The following is a 15,719-nucleotide window of genomic DNA, read 5'->3' as shown; positions in this document are numbered from 1 at the left end:
CCTGACATCCAGGGTTATGATCTGGCTTTTTGCCCTGCTCCCTCCCCTCAGGATCCTGAACTCTACCATCTCATGGTCACTGCAGCCAAGGCTGCCTTTGACCTTCACATCTCCAACGAGCCCTTCCTTGTTTGTGAGTATGAGGTCCAGCAGAGCACCTCTCCTCGGTCGCTCCTTTGTCACTTGGATCAGGAAGTTGTCGTCGATGCTCTTCAGGTATCTCGTGGATTGCTTATGCCCTGCTGTGTTGTTCCTCCAGCAGATATTGGGGTGGTTAGAGTCTCCCATGAAGACCAGGGCCTGCGAACGTGAGGCAGCTCCTAGTTGTCTGTAGAGGGCCTCATTCGCTTGTTCTTCCTGATCAGGGGGCCTATAGCAGGCAACCACTACGATGCCACCCTTACCTGTCTTGTCTTTCATCCTTACCCATAATCTCTCATCTGTCTCCTCATCCATCCCCAGGCAGAGCTCCATGCATTCCAGCTGCTCTCTCACATAAAGGGCAACTCCTCCTCCTCGTCTTCCTGGCCTGTCTTTCCTAAAAATACTGTATCCTTCCATTGCAACACTCCAGTCATGGGAGCTATCCCACCGCGTCTCTGTGATCCTAACAAGAACATAGCCCTGCACCTGCATGCAGAGCTCTAATTCCTCATGTTTATTCCCTATGCTATGTGCATTAGTGTACATGCACTTCAGAGAGGCACCCCAGCATGCTGATTTCCCAGAAAGAATCTGTTGGGGTTTTTTTTACTGTAATGGGGCCTTGTAGGCACTTCCTTGCTTACATGCAAATGTTGGAGGTGACTCCGTTTAAGCCCTATTTTGTTGATTTTGCATTCCCTTTCAGTCATATGACTCCAGGCATTTTTCTCGTCAACCCTGTCTATCACTCCCTTACAGGGCTGCTGGTAACTCCCTCACCTGTCGTTCCTAGTTTAAAGCTCTCCTTACCGGGTCAGCCATCCTACTGGCAAAGATACCTTTTCCCCACTTGGTGAGGTGGAGCCCATATCTCCCAAGCACACATTCATCCTCAAACATAGAAACCAAAAGCCTGTTGCTTACCCAAGCTCCACAACCAATTGTTGACATGCTGTATCAGTGCCCTCCTCCTTACACCCTTTCCCCTCACTGACAGGATTGAGGAGAATACCACCTGGGACTCCATGCCCCTGACTATCACCCCCAAAACTCAATAGTCACTTTTGATACTCTCCTGGTTGCCCCTGGCACTGTCATTGGTGCCCACACGGAAGAAGAGCAGGGGGTAATAGTCAGAGGGTTGGACAAGCTTCAGCATTCTCTCCACAACATCCTGGATCCAGGCCCCCAACAAGCAAAAAACTTCTCTAGACAATAGGTCAGGCCGGCAGATCGGTGCCTCCGTCTCCTACAGCAGGGAGTCGCCCATTACTATCACTCACCACTTCCTCCTGGTGGTCTTGCATGGTTCAGGGTCAGTTGGTCCAGATGCTCCGCTTGAAAGCACATCCAGCTCCTCCTCAGCTTTGAGGACAGTGAACCTATTTTGTAGTTGTAAGCCCTTAGGTGGAGCAGGAGCCTTCCTCTTGGTGCCAGAAGTCACCAGCTTCCATTCTTCGCCTTCCCCAGAGGTTGCACTTACCATTCTGCTAGGGACAGACTGCTTGTGTCTCCATCGCACCTGGGGTCTGGGGCTCTTGAAGCTGTTGCATCTCTGAGAAGATACTGTCTATCTCTCATCCTCTCTGATGCTGTGCAGCCTGCTGACTTCCTCCTGTAACTTCTTCAGGATGGAGTTCTATTAGTGAGAAAATATTTTTATATAAATATACACACATATGTACAATGTGGAACTGTGGTGGGTTGACCTTGGGCGGCTGCCAGGCCCCCACCCAGTCGCTCTCTTACCCCCCCTCCTCAGACAAGACAGGGGAGAAAATAAGATGAAAAAGCTTGCGGGTCGAGATAAAGACAGGGTGATGGCTTGCCAATTACTGTCACAGGCAAAACAGACTCAACTTGAGGAAGATTAATTTAATTTATTTCCAATTAAAAATAGAGTAGGATGGTGAGAAACAAAGACAGAAACTAAAACACCTTCCCCTCACCCCACCTTTTTCCCAGGCTCAACTTCACTCCTTCATTCTTGACTCCTCTACCTCCCCTCTCTGCCCCCCAAGCAGCGCAGGGGTAATGGGGTTAGTGTCAGTTCATAACAGTTCCTCTCTGCTGCTCCTTCCTCCTTACACTTTTCCCCTGCTCCAGCATGGGTCCTCTCCACGGGCTGCAGTCCTTCAAGAAAAAATCTGCTCCAGCGTGGATTCTCCACAGGCCACAGTTCCTTCAGGAAATAACCATTTGCTCCAGTGTGGGGTCCTCCATGGACTGCAGTGTGAATATCTGCTCTGGCGTGGTCTCTTCCACGGGCTGCAAGGGAATATCTGCTCCAGCGCCTGGAGTACCTCTTCCCCCTACTTTTTCTATGACCCTGCTGTTTGCAGGGTTGTTTCTCACACTTTTTTTCCTCACTCCTCACTGCCTGTCCAGTGTTCTTGCCCTTTCTTAAATATGCTTTCACAGAGGCACCACCAGCTTCGCTGAGTGGCTCAGCTTTGGCCAGCAGTGGGTCTGTTGCTGAGCTGGCTGGAACCATCTGTGTCCAGCACAGGGCAGCCCCTTATCTCTTCTCACAGAGGCCACCCCTGCAGCCCGCCCCCGCAGCCCGCCCCCGCTACCAAAACCTTGCCACTTACACCCAATACATGATCCTTCCAGCAGCTGGGCTCAGACACTCAGTCTGCCCAGTAGCTCCCCCTGGAACCCATTGTCCCCAGTTGCTGCCACCTGGATATATGAGCCCCCGAAGCCACAGCCCTACTCCAGTTGTTGGTACAGACCATCTCACGCACATACGCACGCACGCACAGACCTGGCTGGGGCTCCCCTGATTCCCTGGTAGTCAACCCCCCCTTATGGTCTTGCCCTTAGAGACGCCCCCCCCCAGCAGGTTTCATCCATAGAGACACACAACCCAACCCCCCCCCCCCATCCCCCCAGCATCTGGCTGGAACTCCCCTGGTCCTTCTAATAGCCGGCTCCTCCCATGGTCTTACCTTTAGACACACTCCGTCCCCCCCTCGCCTGACTCTCAGGCCACTTCACCTACTCACAGGCTAGTCCGGCTTGATCTTTGCTAATACTCACTCACTCACACACCACAGTTGTTCCAGTTACTGGCAGCACAGACACATGGACCTCTGGCTCCTGGTCTGACTCCAGTGGGACTTGGTTTCACTCACTCTGGTCTCTCCAGTTGCTGGCAACACACACACACACACAAAGAGGTCCTCCGAGCCATGGTCTGACTCCAGTTGCTGGCACTCACACTGCCATACACATGCATGCACACCAAACAGAGAGTCCCTCACCCAGGATAAGAGTTAGAAAGGAATTTAATAAGATAGGACAAACTGCTGATCAGGTGCAGGGCATAGCCAGACAAGCGTACCAACCAGCAAACTATTTGCACACAACCAGCCCTTTTTATCCCCTTACCGCTCCATTTTCCCACACTTGTTCCTCCCCAAATCACCTAGATCTCTCCCTTTCCCGGCCTTTGGTTCCTTCCCTAAACATCCCATAATGAGTCCTGTGCAATCCCAAAATACTCTTCCCCTGCATCCTATAATGCGTCCCATACCCCAAGGCAGCAATACCCCTCAGTCCAAAACATGTTCCAGCATTGACTCATCTTGATGGGTTTCACACCTGGACACTGGGGCTGAGGCTCTCCTCGGACAACTCTGGGAGGGGCCCGGACAGGGGGTCCCTTTCTCTGAGTCCTTAATTTGGGTTCCTGCCTGCCATTGCAATCAGCCCAGCTGATTGCAACGGACGCGCATATATATTATCCAGCGGGCAGGCGCGCAGCAGCATGGTGACCACCTGGCAAAAAGCAGTGTCCTCTGCTTCTCCTGAGCTTCTAGCACCCGGTAGAACCAATGCAGCCACACAGACAGAGCTCCTGTCAAAGCATGCGACCACACAGGCTTCAGACTGCGGGGTGTGTGCGAGGATATTCCTGGAGATGGAGGGTGATAGCAAGCATGCCTGTGGGAGGCGTGACCAGGTAGATGAACTGCTCTGCCTGGTGGCCCAGCTTCAGGAGGAGGTGGGCAGACTGAGGAGCATCTGAGAGTCTGAGAAGGAGATTGACCAATGGAGCTGTGCTCTGCCATCTCTGGTACACAGAAGCCAACTCAGCATGGCCACTACGGAGGTAGGTCTGGGATCTGTTCTGTACCAGGAGGAAGGCAGCGTTACAAGGGATAGGGAGGGGTGGAAGCAGGTTACTGCACGGAGCTGTAAGAGGAACCCCTCCTTACCCTCTCAGCTACCTTTACAGAATAGGTACCCTGGGTACGGTAGACAAAGCGCATAATGAGATAGAAGAGGAGGAACCTATGCAAGCACTCTCACCAAGGTCAGATCAACCAACCCCTCGCAACAAGACCTGCATTAAGACCAGCGCCGAGAAGAAACAATGGCAAGTTATGGTCATCGGTGACTCCCTCCCGAGCGGAACGGAAGCACCGATTTGCAGACTGGACCCTCTTTTCAGGGAAGTTTGCTGCCTCCCTGGGGCCCGAATCAGGGATGTCACCAGATGACTGAAGAACTTAGTACAGCCTTTGGACTATTACCCACTCAGTCTCTTTCATATGGGTACTAATGATGTTGCAACAAGAAGTCTAAGGTGGATCAAAAGAGATTTCAGGGCCCTGGGAAGAATGCTAAAAGATTCAGGAGCACAGGTAGCGTTTTCCTCGATCTTCCCAGTAATGGGGAGAGACTTTGGAAGAAACAGGTGAGCCCAAGATACCAATATCTGTGACTTTCCATTTGTGGACACTGAAATTGTAAGGGACCAGTTGTATCAGCTGAATGTTCACAAGTCCATGGGGCCTGATGGGATGGATCCCAGAGTACTGAAGGAGCTAGCGGATGTTATGGCAGGACCCCTCTCGATCATCTACCAAAGGTCTTGGGAGTCTGGGGAGGTCCCTGCTGACTAGAAGCTAGCCAACGTTATTCCAATTTACAAGAAGGGCGTGAGGGAAGACCCAGGGAACTACAGACCTGTTAGTCTAACCTCAGCACCTGGAAAAATTATGGAGAAGATCATACTGGGTGCTATTGAAAGGCATTTAAAGAACAATGCAATCATCAGGCACAGTCAACATGGATTCACAAAGGGAAAGTCCTAACTAATTTGATATCCTTCTACGATAAGGTCACCTGCCTAGTGGATGAAGGGAAGGCGGTGGATGTAGTCTTTCTGGATCTTAGTAAGGCTTTTGATACTGTCCCTCACAGCATCCTTCTGGACAAGTTGTCCAACTGTGGGATGAGCAGGTACATGGCGCGCTTGGGTGAAGAACTGGCTGAACGACAGGGCTCAAAGGGTTGTAGTGAATGGGGACACATCTGGCTGGCAATCAGTCACCAGTGGTGTTCCTCAGGGCTCAATTCTAGGGCCAGTTCTGTTCAATATATTTATCAACGATCTGGATGCAGGAGTTGAATGCACCATTAGCAAGTTTGCTGATGATACCAAACTGGGAGGTGCTGTTGACTCTCTTGAGGGATGAGAGGCCTTGCAGAGGGATCTGGATAGATTGGAGCATTGGGCAAAGATTAATGGGATGAAATTTAACAAATCCAAATGCTGGATCCTGCACCTGGGACGGAGTAACGCCGGACACAAGTATAGATTGGGAGAGGAGTGGCTGGAGAGCAGCCCTGCAGAAAGGGATCTGGGGGTGCTGGTTGACAGCAGGCTCAGTATGAGTCAGCAGTGTGCCCTGGCAGCCAAGAGGGCAAACCGCATCCTGGGGTGCATCAAACACAGTATAACCAGCCGGTCAAAAGAGGTGATTATCCCGCTGTATTTAGTGTTGGTGCAGCCTCACCTTGAGTACTGTGTACAGTTCTGGGCCCCACAATTTAAGAAGGATGTGAAGGTCCTTGAATGCGTCTGGAGGAGGTTGTTGTCCGAAAAGCGAATTCGTGCCCGGCGTGCAAGTAGCCAATTCCACACACTCAGGAGAGGTATTGTTTTATTCAGGCCTGGGTGCTCGGTGGACTTGCCACAAATCAAGCACACCTGATCTAGTCACCTTTCTGTTTATATCCATGCTTCTCATACATATTTTAAATTTCTCTTTTACATATTCATTACATTTCCGAGAACTAATTATAATATTACATCATCCTAGACACATAGGCACTAAAGTCTTTAGGGTCTTCTTGAGGGTCTCGAGTGGTCTCTGGTGGTCGGCAGGGTAGTGAACTCTTCATGAACTTATTTCATCCTTTCCTTATAGGGTCGCAATTTGTTCCTGAGCCATGCTTGGACCACGTTTGTTTATAGTTTCCATAGCTAAAATTAATTATCACTAAATCTAACAATACCTCTAAAACACACAGTTTATAATTAATTACTACTCCACACAATTACAAACACACACCTGTTAGTTACCTAACTTCTAAGCAACAAATCTTCATTGTTTAAAATTACAGAAGCGAGCAATATAGAATCCACAACAAACTAAACTATCTATCACCATAGTGTTCTTAAATTAAAACATATACATCTTGATCTCCTCCAATCAAACACCCACTCACTAACTTCATCATTCTGATTTCTTATTAACTGGTTTTTAACCCAGTTCTGGGCGAGGGCTATACGCAGAACAATAACACTTTGAGGATTATAGTTGATTATAATTAACATTAACAAGGTCACCAAAGCTGGTGAAAGGGCTGGAAGGCATGTCCTATGAGGAGCGGCTAAGGACTCTGGGTTTGTCTAGTTTGGAGAGAAGGAGGCTGAGGGGGGACCTTATTGCTCTCTACAGCTTCCTGAGGAGGGGAAGTGGAGAGGGAGGTGCTGATCTCTTCTCCCTGGTATCCAGTGCCAGGACGCGTGGGAATAGTTCAAAGCTGTGTCAGGGGAGGTTCAGACTTGATATTAGGAAACATTTCTTTACCTAGAGGGTGGTCAAACGCTGGAACAGGCTTCCTAGAGAGGTGGTTGATGCCCCAAGCCTGTCAGTGTTTAAGAGGCTTTTGGACAATGCCCTTAACAACATGCTTTAACTTTTGGTGAGCCCTGAAGTGGTCAGGCAGTTGGACTAGATGATCGTTGTAGGTCCCTTCCAACTGAACTATTCGATTCGATTCGATCTGATTCTGTTCTGCCCCCTGGGCTTGTGCAGATGGGCCTGTTATGGGCTGCTGGCTCCTTTTATGTGCCTGGGAGTAGCCATGGCAGGGTATTATTCAGCTCCCCCACTTGCCATTGTCTGTATGCTCGTTTGTGGGTGTGCAGATGAGATTTTATCACATAACCTAACACACACTACTTGCCTGTTTTTAAGTTGCTTTTTAAAAAACCAAAACAATAACGAGACTTACAGTGCTGAGCTGAGAGCATTCGATGTTTCACATTAGACTGCAGTATATAACAGTTATTTTATATGAACTTCATTTGAAGGTTCATTAGAAGTATTTATACACTTTTCCCAAGGGTTTCTCATACAAATGTCTTCAGGCACCTCAAAACCCAGATCAATTTAAAGTGCAACACCAAGGCAAACATAAAACTCTTCAGTGTTTGTTCCTCTTTTGCAGTAGAGAACCACCTGACAACTTCAGTTACTGAAAATACATTTCACTCTGCTTCTGGCAACTGATAGGGACTTTTCAGATATTATTTAATGTAGATTAGTTTTCCTTCAACAATTATGCTAGCATCCGGATGTCTGCTGGAAATACCACACGGCAGAGAGGAAACAGTCAAGGAGGTTCCTGGAGTGTGTGGAGGATAACTTCCTGACGCAGCTGGTAAGCGAGCCCACCAGGGGAGATGCCTCGCTTGACCTGCTGTTCACGAACAGAGAAGGGCTGGTGGGAGATGTGGTGGTCGGAGGCCGGCTTGGGCTTAGCGACCATGAAATGGTAGAATTCTCGATACTTGGTGAAGTAAAGAGGGGGGCCAGCAAAACCGCTACCATGGACTTCCGGCGGGCGGCCTTTGGCCTACTCAGGACATTGGTTGAGAGGGTCCCTTGGGAGACAGTCCTGAAGGGCAAAGGGGTCCAGGAAGGCTGGACGTTCTTCAAGAAGGAAGTCTTAAAGGCGCAGGAACGGGCTGTCCCCATGTGTCGAAAGAAGAACGGGCGGGGAAGGCGACCAGCCTGGCTGAACGGGGAGCTCTGGCTGGGACTCAGGGAAAAAAGGAGAGTTTATCACTTGTGGAGGAAGGGTCAGGCAACTCAGGAAGAGTACAGGGATCGCGTTAGGTCGTGCAGAGAGGAAATTAGAAAGGCAAAAGCCCGGCTAGAACTCAACCTGGCCACTGTCGTGAGAGACAACAAAAAATGCTTTTACAAGTATGTTAATGACAAAAGGAGAGCCAAGGAGAATCTCCATCCTCTATTGGATGCGGGGGGGAACGTTGCCACCAAGGACGAGGAAAAGGCTGAGGTACTCAACGCCTTCTTTGCCTCAGTCTTTAGTAGTCAGAGTGGTTATCCTCAGGGTACTCAGCCCCCTGAGCTGGAAGACAGGGACGACGAGCAGGATAAACCCCCCATAATTCAAGAGGATGAAGTTAATGACCTGCTACGCCACCTGGACGTTCACAAGTCTATGGGGCCGGATGGGATCCACCCGAGGGTACTGAGGGAGCTGGCGGAGGAGCTTGCCGAGCCGCTCTCCATCATTTACGAGCAGTCCTGGTTACCAGGGGAGGTCCCGGACGATTGGAGGCTCGCCAATGTGACTCCCATCTACAAGAAGGGCCGGAGGGAGGATCCGGGGAACTACAGACCGGTCAGCCTGACCTCGGTGCCGGGGAAGATCATGGAGCGGTTGGTTTTGAGGGTGATCACGAGCCATGTCCGGGACAACCAGGGGATCAGGCCCAGCCAGCACGGGTTCATGGAAGGCAGGTCCTGCTTGACCAACCTGATCTCCTTCTATGACCAGGTGACCCGCCTAGTGGATGAGGGAAAGGCAGTGGATGTGGTCTACTTGGACTTCAGTAAGGCCTTTGACACTGTCTCCCACAGCATTCTCCTAGAGAAGCTGGCGGCTCACGGCCTAGACAGGTACACTCTTCGCTGGGTAAAAAACTGGCTGGACGGCCGAGCCCAGAGAGTTGTGGTGAACGGAGTTAAATCCAGTTGGCGGCCGGTCACGAGCGGTGTTCCCCAGGGCTCAGTACTGGGGCCGGTCCTGTTCAATATCTTCATCAATGATCTGGACGAGGGGATCGAGTGCTCCCTCAGTAAGTTTGCAGACGACACCAAGTTGGGCGGGAGTGTTGATCTGCTCGAGGGTAGGAAGGCTCTGCAGAGGGACCTGGACAGGCTGGATCGATGGGCCGAGGCCAACTGTATGAGGTTCAACAAGGCCAAGTGCCGGGTCCTGCACTTCGGCCACAACAACCCCAGGCAACGCTACAGGCTTGGGGAAGAGTGGCTGGAAAGCTGCCCAGAGGAAAAGGACCTGGGGGTGCTGATTGACAGCCGGCTGAACATGAGCCGGCAGTGTGCTCAGGTGGCCAAGAAGGCCAACGGCATCCTGGCCTGTATCAGAAATAGTGTGGCCAGCAGGAGTAGGGAGGTGATCGTGCCCCTGTACTCGGCACTGGTGAGGCCGCATCTCGAATACTGTGTTCAGTTTTGGGCCCCTCACTACAAGAAGGACATGGAGGTGCTTGAGCGTGTCCAGAGAAGGACAACGAAGCTGGTGAAGGGCCTGGAGCACAAGCCTTATGAGGAGCGGCTGAGGGAAGTGGGGTTGTTTAGCCTGGAGAAGAGGAGGCTGAGGGGAGACCTCATCGCGCTCTACAACTACCTGAAAGGAGGTTGTAGCGAGGTGGGTGTTGGTCTCTTCTGCCAAGTAACTAGCGATAGGACAAGAGGAAATGGCCTCAAGTTGCGCCAAGGGAGGTTTAGATTGAACATTAGGAGAAATTTCTTTACTGAAAGAGTGGTCAGGCCTTGGAACAGGCTGCCCAGGGAAGTGGTGGAGTCACCATCCCTGGAGGTATTTAAAAGAGGTGTAGATGAGGCCCTTAGGGACATGGTGTAGTGGGCATGGTGGTGTTGGGTTGACGGTTGGACACGATGATCTTAGAGGTCTTTTCCAACCTTAATGATTCTATGATTCTATGATCTTGAAACAGGGCAGAGAAAATGCATTATAGACACTTCTCTGATACTTCTGTGCTTTGCACTTCAGGTAGTGATTCAATTAATTTTTCATTCCTTTATAATGGATTATAAACTTCAGCCAGTTTATCTACTGAATTATGACCAGTTATTTTAAATTTAGGTTATGTCTAATCTGAAGTCTCAATCTACAAGAGGGAGAAATTCAGTCATTAGTTTTAGTAATTTCCCTGCATGAATTGCAAGAGAAACAAATGGAAGTCAAATAGAAAGTGGCAGACTTTATGAAATAACATACTTCAGCTTCCATTTGTACTAAGCATTATGACATTTTAAAGTTTACCCCATAGACTTTCTGATACCAAACACCATTTTGTAGAGGACAGATAGATAGGGGAAGGTAGAAGTAGAGGAGCGCATACTTGAGTTTTTACTCCTTGCTCTACATTTCAAAAACAATCCACCCAACTACTCTTATTACAACAGGTTCAAGCACAGTTTAAGGAGAAAACAAGCAAATTGTTTTCTTTTTAAAAGTACGAAGGTGTTTAAAAATCAGAGGAAATAGAGAAAAGTGAAGGGCGCATCACTGTGCTTTGGAACCTTTGGTCTCCTCGTGACTTACACAACTAATTCTGTTCACAAATCTTATGATGGTGCATTTCTAAGCATCTACACTTCTAAAAAGGTCTGGTGTTTTGTCGAATTCAATAAGAGTTTGACATTTAAAATGCTACTCAAAATATCAGTGTTACATTTCTGCTCAATACATTTAGCACCAGTAGGGAGTATGTCATGCATCTGCAAGTAAAATTATTTCACAAGACTAGATCTTGTTAGAATACTCATATCTTCTTTTTGTGAAATGCAAAAGCATTTAAGAACCCTCATAGAGTTGCACTGCATGTTACAATATCTGTAAGATCTCTCTAAACCTTTTTTACAACCTTCTACTTTCAGACTCAAAACATCATGTATGACATGATTTCTGACTTAAATGAAAGAAGTGAAGATTTTGAGAAGAGAATTGTTACTCTGGAAACTAAACTGGAAACTTTAATTGGTAGCATTCAAGCTCTCCCTGGACTGATTAGCCAGACAATCAGCCAACAACAGAGGGATCTCCTCGAGGCTCAGATACAACGTTATAAACATGTTGCCTACAGTGCTGAGCGATCATGGTCTTTGTCAAGAAGAAGGAGATCCTCCTCCACAGCACCACCAACTTCATCAGAGAGTAGCTAGAAGAGAATAAGTTAACCACAAAAAAAAAAAAGACTTTTTGCCATCATATGGTCAATATTTTAGCTTTTATTGTAAAGCCCTATGGTTCTAATCAGTGTTATCTGGGTTCTGATGTCGGAATCCTGGAAACCTGGACACAACATTTAAGGCCAAAATGAATGAAAACTGTTCCCCCCGCCTCCTCTCAGATGCACAGTGAATGCACTTCTTATTGCTATATTAGATTGTTCCTCCTGTAATTTCACTAACTTTTTATTCATGCACTTCAAACAAACTTTATTACTACAGTATATAATAATAATAAAAAGGTTAATTTCTGCACATATTTGCTTGGTTACTTGGACTTGAACAGTTAAAAAAAGCTCATGATCAAAAGGCTTAATTCTAAAACTTTAAGAAACAAAATTCAAGCGTAATTATCCTCTCAGTATGAAAACTCATTCTCTAAACTTTGCACTGGAGGGGGGAAAAATAAAAATCAAAACAAAAATAAAAAAATCAATGTTCATCTAACAATGTGCTGTGTATGTATAGTCATTTTAAAAGGTCACTGACAGCTTCAATTTCTGAAGTGATTAATTAAAAATATAATTTACCCTAGAAATCAGAAACACAGTAATGCAGAAAGTCAGAACAGAGACATGCTAGGCAAGACAGAAGAGCTGTTCTCCCAAACACCCAAAATTCCACAAACCAAATACGTTACCTTTCATAATCTGAAAACCAGCATGCACTTTAGGCCTATTTATAATAAAGGCTTTGCCTTTTTGGTATAAAGTATATAACTAACTGATGAACATAAGTTACATCCATAGGCATTGCTTGGTTATAAAAAGCTCGAGAGTTTCTCCAATACCTTTTCTGTCCTTGGGAAAGATGATGACTTCACAGTATTTCCCCCCACTAGATGAGCAGCATGGTTGCATGCCTTGGGAGTGCTTTCTTTATAGATGGTGGTATTATGTGACTGGAAATAATAAGACCTATGCACAGTATTTACAGTTCTGCTTTTGTTTTTGTGAAGTTCATCTCTTTTGAGTTACCAAAGGAAAAGACGGATAGGATATAGTGCTACTGTTGTGCTAGCTCAGTCGTCAGCTAGATGAGATTTTTAAAAGGTCATGAGACCATCTCATTTACACTATTGGCAGGATTTAACCTGCCAATTTAATTGTTGTGGTTTAACCCGGCAGGCAGCCAAACACCACACAGCCGCTCGCTCACTCCGCCCCACCCCCCACAGTGGGATGGGGGAGAGAATCGGAAAAAAAAAGTAAAATTCGTGGATTGAGATAAAGACAGTTTAGTAGACCAGAAAAGGAAGGGAAAACAATAATAATCATCATAATAATAACAACAATAATGATAGAATATACAAAATGAGTGATGCACAATGCAATTGCTCACCACCCGCCGAGCAATGCCCAAACAGCGATCGCTACTTCCTGGACCACGCCTCTTATTTATATACTGAGCATGATGTCACATGGTATGGAATACCCCGTTGGCCAGCTGGGCTAGCTATCCTGGCTATGCTCCCTCCCACCTTCTTGTCACCTGGCAGAGCATGGGAAGCTGAAACATCCTTGATTTTGTGTAAGCACTACTTAGCAACAACTAAAAACATCAGTGTGTTATCAACATTCTTCTCATCCTAAATCCAAAACACAGCACTAGGAAGAAATTTAACTCTATCCCAGCTGAAACCAGGACAGATGTATTGATTAATAATATTGGGATTTAATAGCTAAGTATCAGAATTTTTTTCTTGAAGATTTTCATTTTTCCATTCTCCCATTTTTCATGTATAATTTCAAATATTTTTCTTGTTACTGAATGTGAAATACCCTTTTGTAGCTTAAATGCGTTGCTTTTTGTCTTGCCAGCATGAACTAGCTCTTTTCTTGCTTACAAAACATAATCTTTTTTATATTTGTAAGTTGGTTTTTTTTAATTTTTCCTCCACTAGATTGTATAACTTTTTTTAAAGAACTATAGTTCCATATTGAAAATTCTTGCCAATGTGTGACAATTAACTCTGAGTTAAGATCTGACTACAAGTATTGAGCTGGTTTATCCTGCTGTGAAAGAGCAACTGTCGTCTTTCACCTCTCAATTCTCTGTTACACAGTAGGACTCAGGAGCCTGAAAGTAAAAAATTTTTTCTGTAGCTTTATGCAAGCAGGGGTGTTAGATGTAATGGGACTATTCACATCAACAAGATTTTATAATAGTCTGCAAAATTCTTTTGTATTCCTTTTTTTTTTAAAGCAAACAACAAATGATGACACCATTGAATACTCTGGTTCAATTTCTTAATTTACTGTAAAGTTCCCTACAGATATTTTATCTGTATAATTCTGATAATTCTTTCCTTCTAATACCTGGTTTTGAAAAGTACTTCTGCATGTGAATCCAGTCCAAGAAAAGATGGATATAAACTTATATTGAGGAAGGCACAAAGTACTATGGGTTTAATTTTCTTACTCCTGATACAAAATTCCTTTTTATCTTTCCTTGTTTGAATCTTGTACCACAAATTCCTTTACTGAATTTTTATTTCCAAAACATAAGCTTCTTCACAGTGGTCAGTATATTAGGTCACCAAAAGGAGAAAGTAGCATTATGGCAGATCTTCAAAACTGCTTCTGTAACTGAATATAGATTTTTCTTTGAATGATTGTTTACAAATAACAAGGTATCTCTCACAAGAAGCACATGGCATATTTACTGTATTACAAATTGAAAAGCCTCATGCATACTTCAATTTAGTCTCACTGATTGGAAAATTCAGCTTTCACTTGTTCCTGAACTTCTCCTTTTCACTGCATTCCAGATACTGATTCCTTTTATCAGTTACTTTGGAGTCTTGTTGCTAATCCCTGCATTTTTAATGACTCTTAGCAAAGGTATCTTGCCTGTAAAGACTTAAACATAATATCACAAACAGGCCCATTCACCATGCTTAAAACTAAGTACATTAATTTAAATAGTATTTTTAAGTTATATTTAAGTCTTTGCAGGATCAGAATAATATGTTCACAGCATAATATGCTTGCAAAATGCTCTGCAGATCTTTATTCTGCAAATCAGTATCTATTGTAAGTCTGCAGATCTTCCCAGATAGACCTGAGCAAAAGCTTTTCTTTACCTCCCACAGCTCCATAAAGTTGGCATTGATGCAAAAGGAGCTTCATTATCTAAAAGTTAAAGATCCAGCTTAGGAGCTCTGAACACCTTCTGGAAGCCCATACATGTCTTGATGAGCTATTTAAAACTTTTGGCTACCTAGACTGGGTGCTCTGAATCACTGTCATCATTAGAGGTCAAAGATAGGGGATAGGCATATTGTTTTACTGCTGTTCAGTTTTTAAGACTCTTTCCATGTCAGATCATACATGGACATTCAAAGGGATGCAGTAGATACTAGAACAATATTTAAGCATAAAAGAATAAATGGTTTAAATATGAGTGCCTAATATCTAGAATAAAACCTATTACCCATATCAGTTCTACAAATGCAAATTGCCTGAAAGCTCTTTTCCCCTCATTAAGTTATGAAAAATTCTCAATAAGTTTTATCTTCAGAAAGAATATTTTCTAATTAGTAAGTTTGTTCTCTCCATTTATCAAAGTTGTTGTAGCTCATATTGTTTCTTCTTTTTTTTAAAAAAGTCAGAATAAAAAAAAAGCAAGCACCTCCTTTAGCCTTTCTACTCCACCCTTCTCAAAATAATTATTATTTGGATGTTTCTCACCACTTAAAGAGGGAAATGGAGGAAAGAGCTAACACTGTAGTGTCTCACTTTTAAAAACCTAGTCCCTAGGAGCATATCTACATGCTCAGGTAGAAACGGTAACAAATTTCCTCCACCAAGAGTCCTGACTACCTAGATACACGCCAGATGTAGCCCAGGAAGAGCACTGCCATATTAGTACAGTCCTGAGGTGGAGCTTATACACATTCAGAGCCAACCATTTATGTATGTTGAACTCTATGTATGCATAATGATAAAATTAACCTACATTGGTCAATCAGGGCTTAAGGAAATAGGGATGCACTGTTTGTGTTTAATAGTATCCATCACCTTATACAGAGAAAGTTGTCAAACTATTACGAAAGTGCGAGGGCTGCTCATCACACAAAAATGAAATGATTTTTTTTAAAAAAGAACTAAAAATCTATAGTAGAAAGAAGGAGAAAACATGAAAGAGCTTGTGGTAGATTAACATCTCAAAAGCCAA

At 45.3% G+C, this 15,719-nt stretch overlaps 1 protein-coding gene and 1 long non-coding RNA gene across 2 annotated transcripts in view; both read left to right on the top strand.

Moving 5' to 3' along the window:
* LOC142074657 (small conductance calcium-activated potassium channel protein 2-like) overlaps window positions 1-11,739 on the top strand; it is a 136,960-nt gene extending 125,221 nt beyond the window's left edge. The window contains exon 10 of the mRNA XM_075135417.1: window positions 11,190-11,739. Coding sequence (XP_074991518.1) covers window positions 11,190-11,474 — 285 coding nt within the window. The 3' untranslated portion in view covers window positions 11,475-11,739. The remainder of the gene's footprint in view (window positions 1-11,189) is intronic.
* The window catches only part of LOC142074791 (uncharacterized), a 244,618-nt gene that overhangs the window by 171,289 nt on the left and 57,610 nt on the right, over window positions 1-15,719 (top strand). The window lies entirely within an intron of this gene.

The sequence above is a fragment of the Calonectris borealis genome, chromosome W, assembly GCF_964195595.1.
Source record: "Calonectris borealis chromosome W, bCalBor7.hap1.2, whole genome shotgun sequence".
NCBI classification, from domain to species: Eukaryota; Metazoa; Chordata; class Aves; order Procellariiformes; family Procellariidae; genus Calonectris; species Calonectris borealis.
This window is presented reverse-complemented; position numbering and strand designations above follow the sequence as displayed.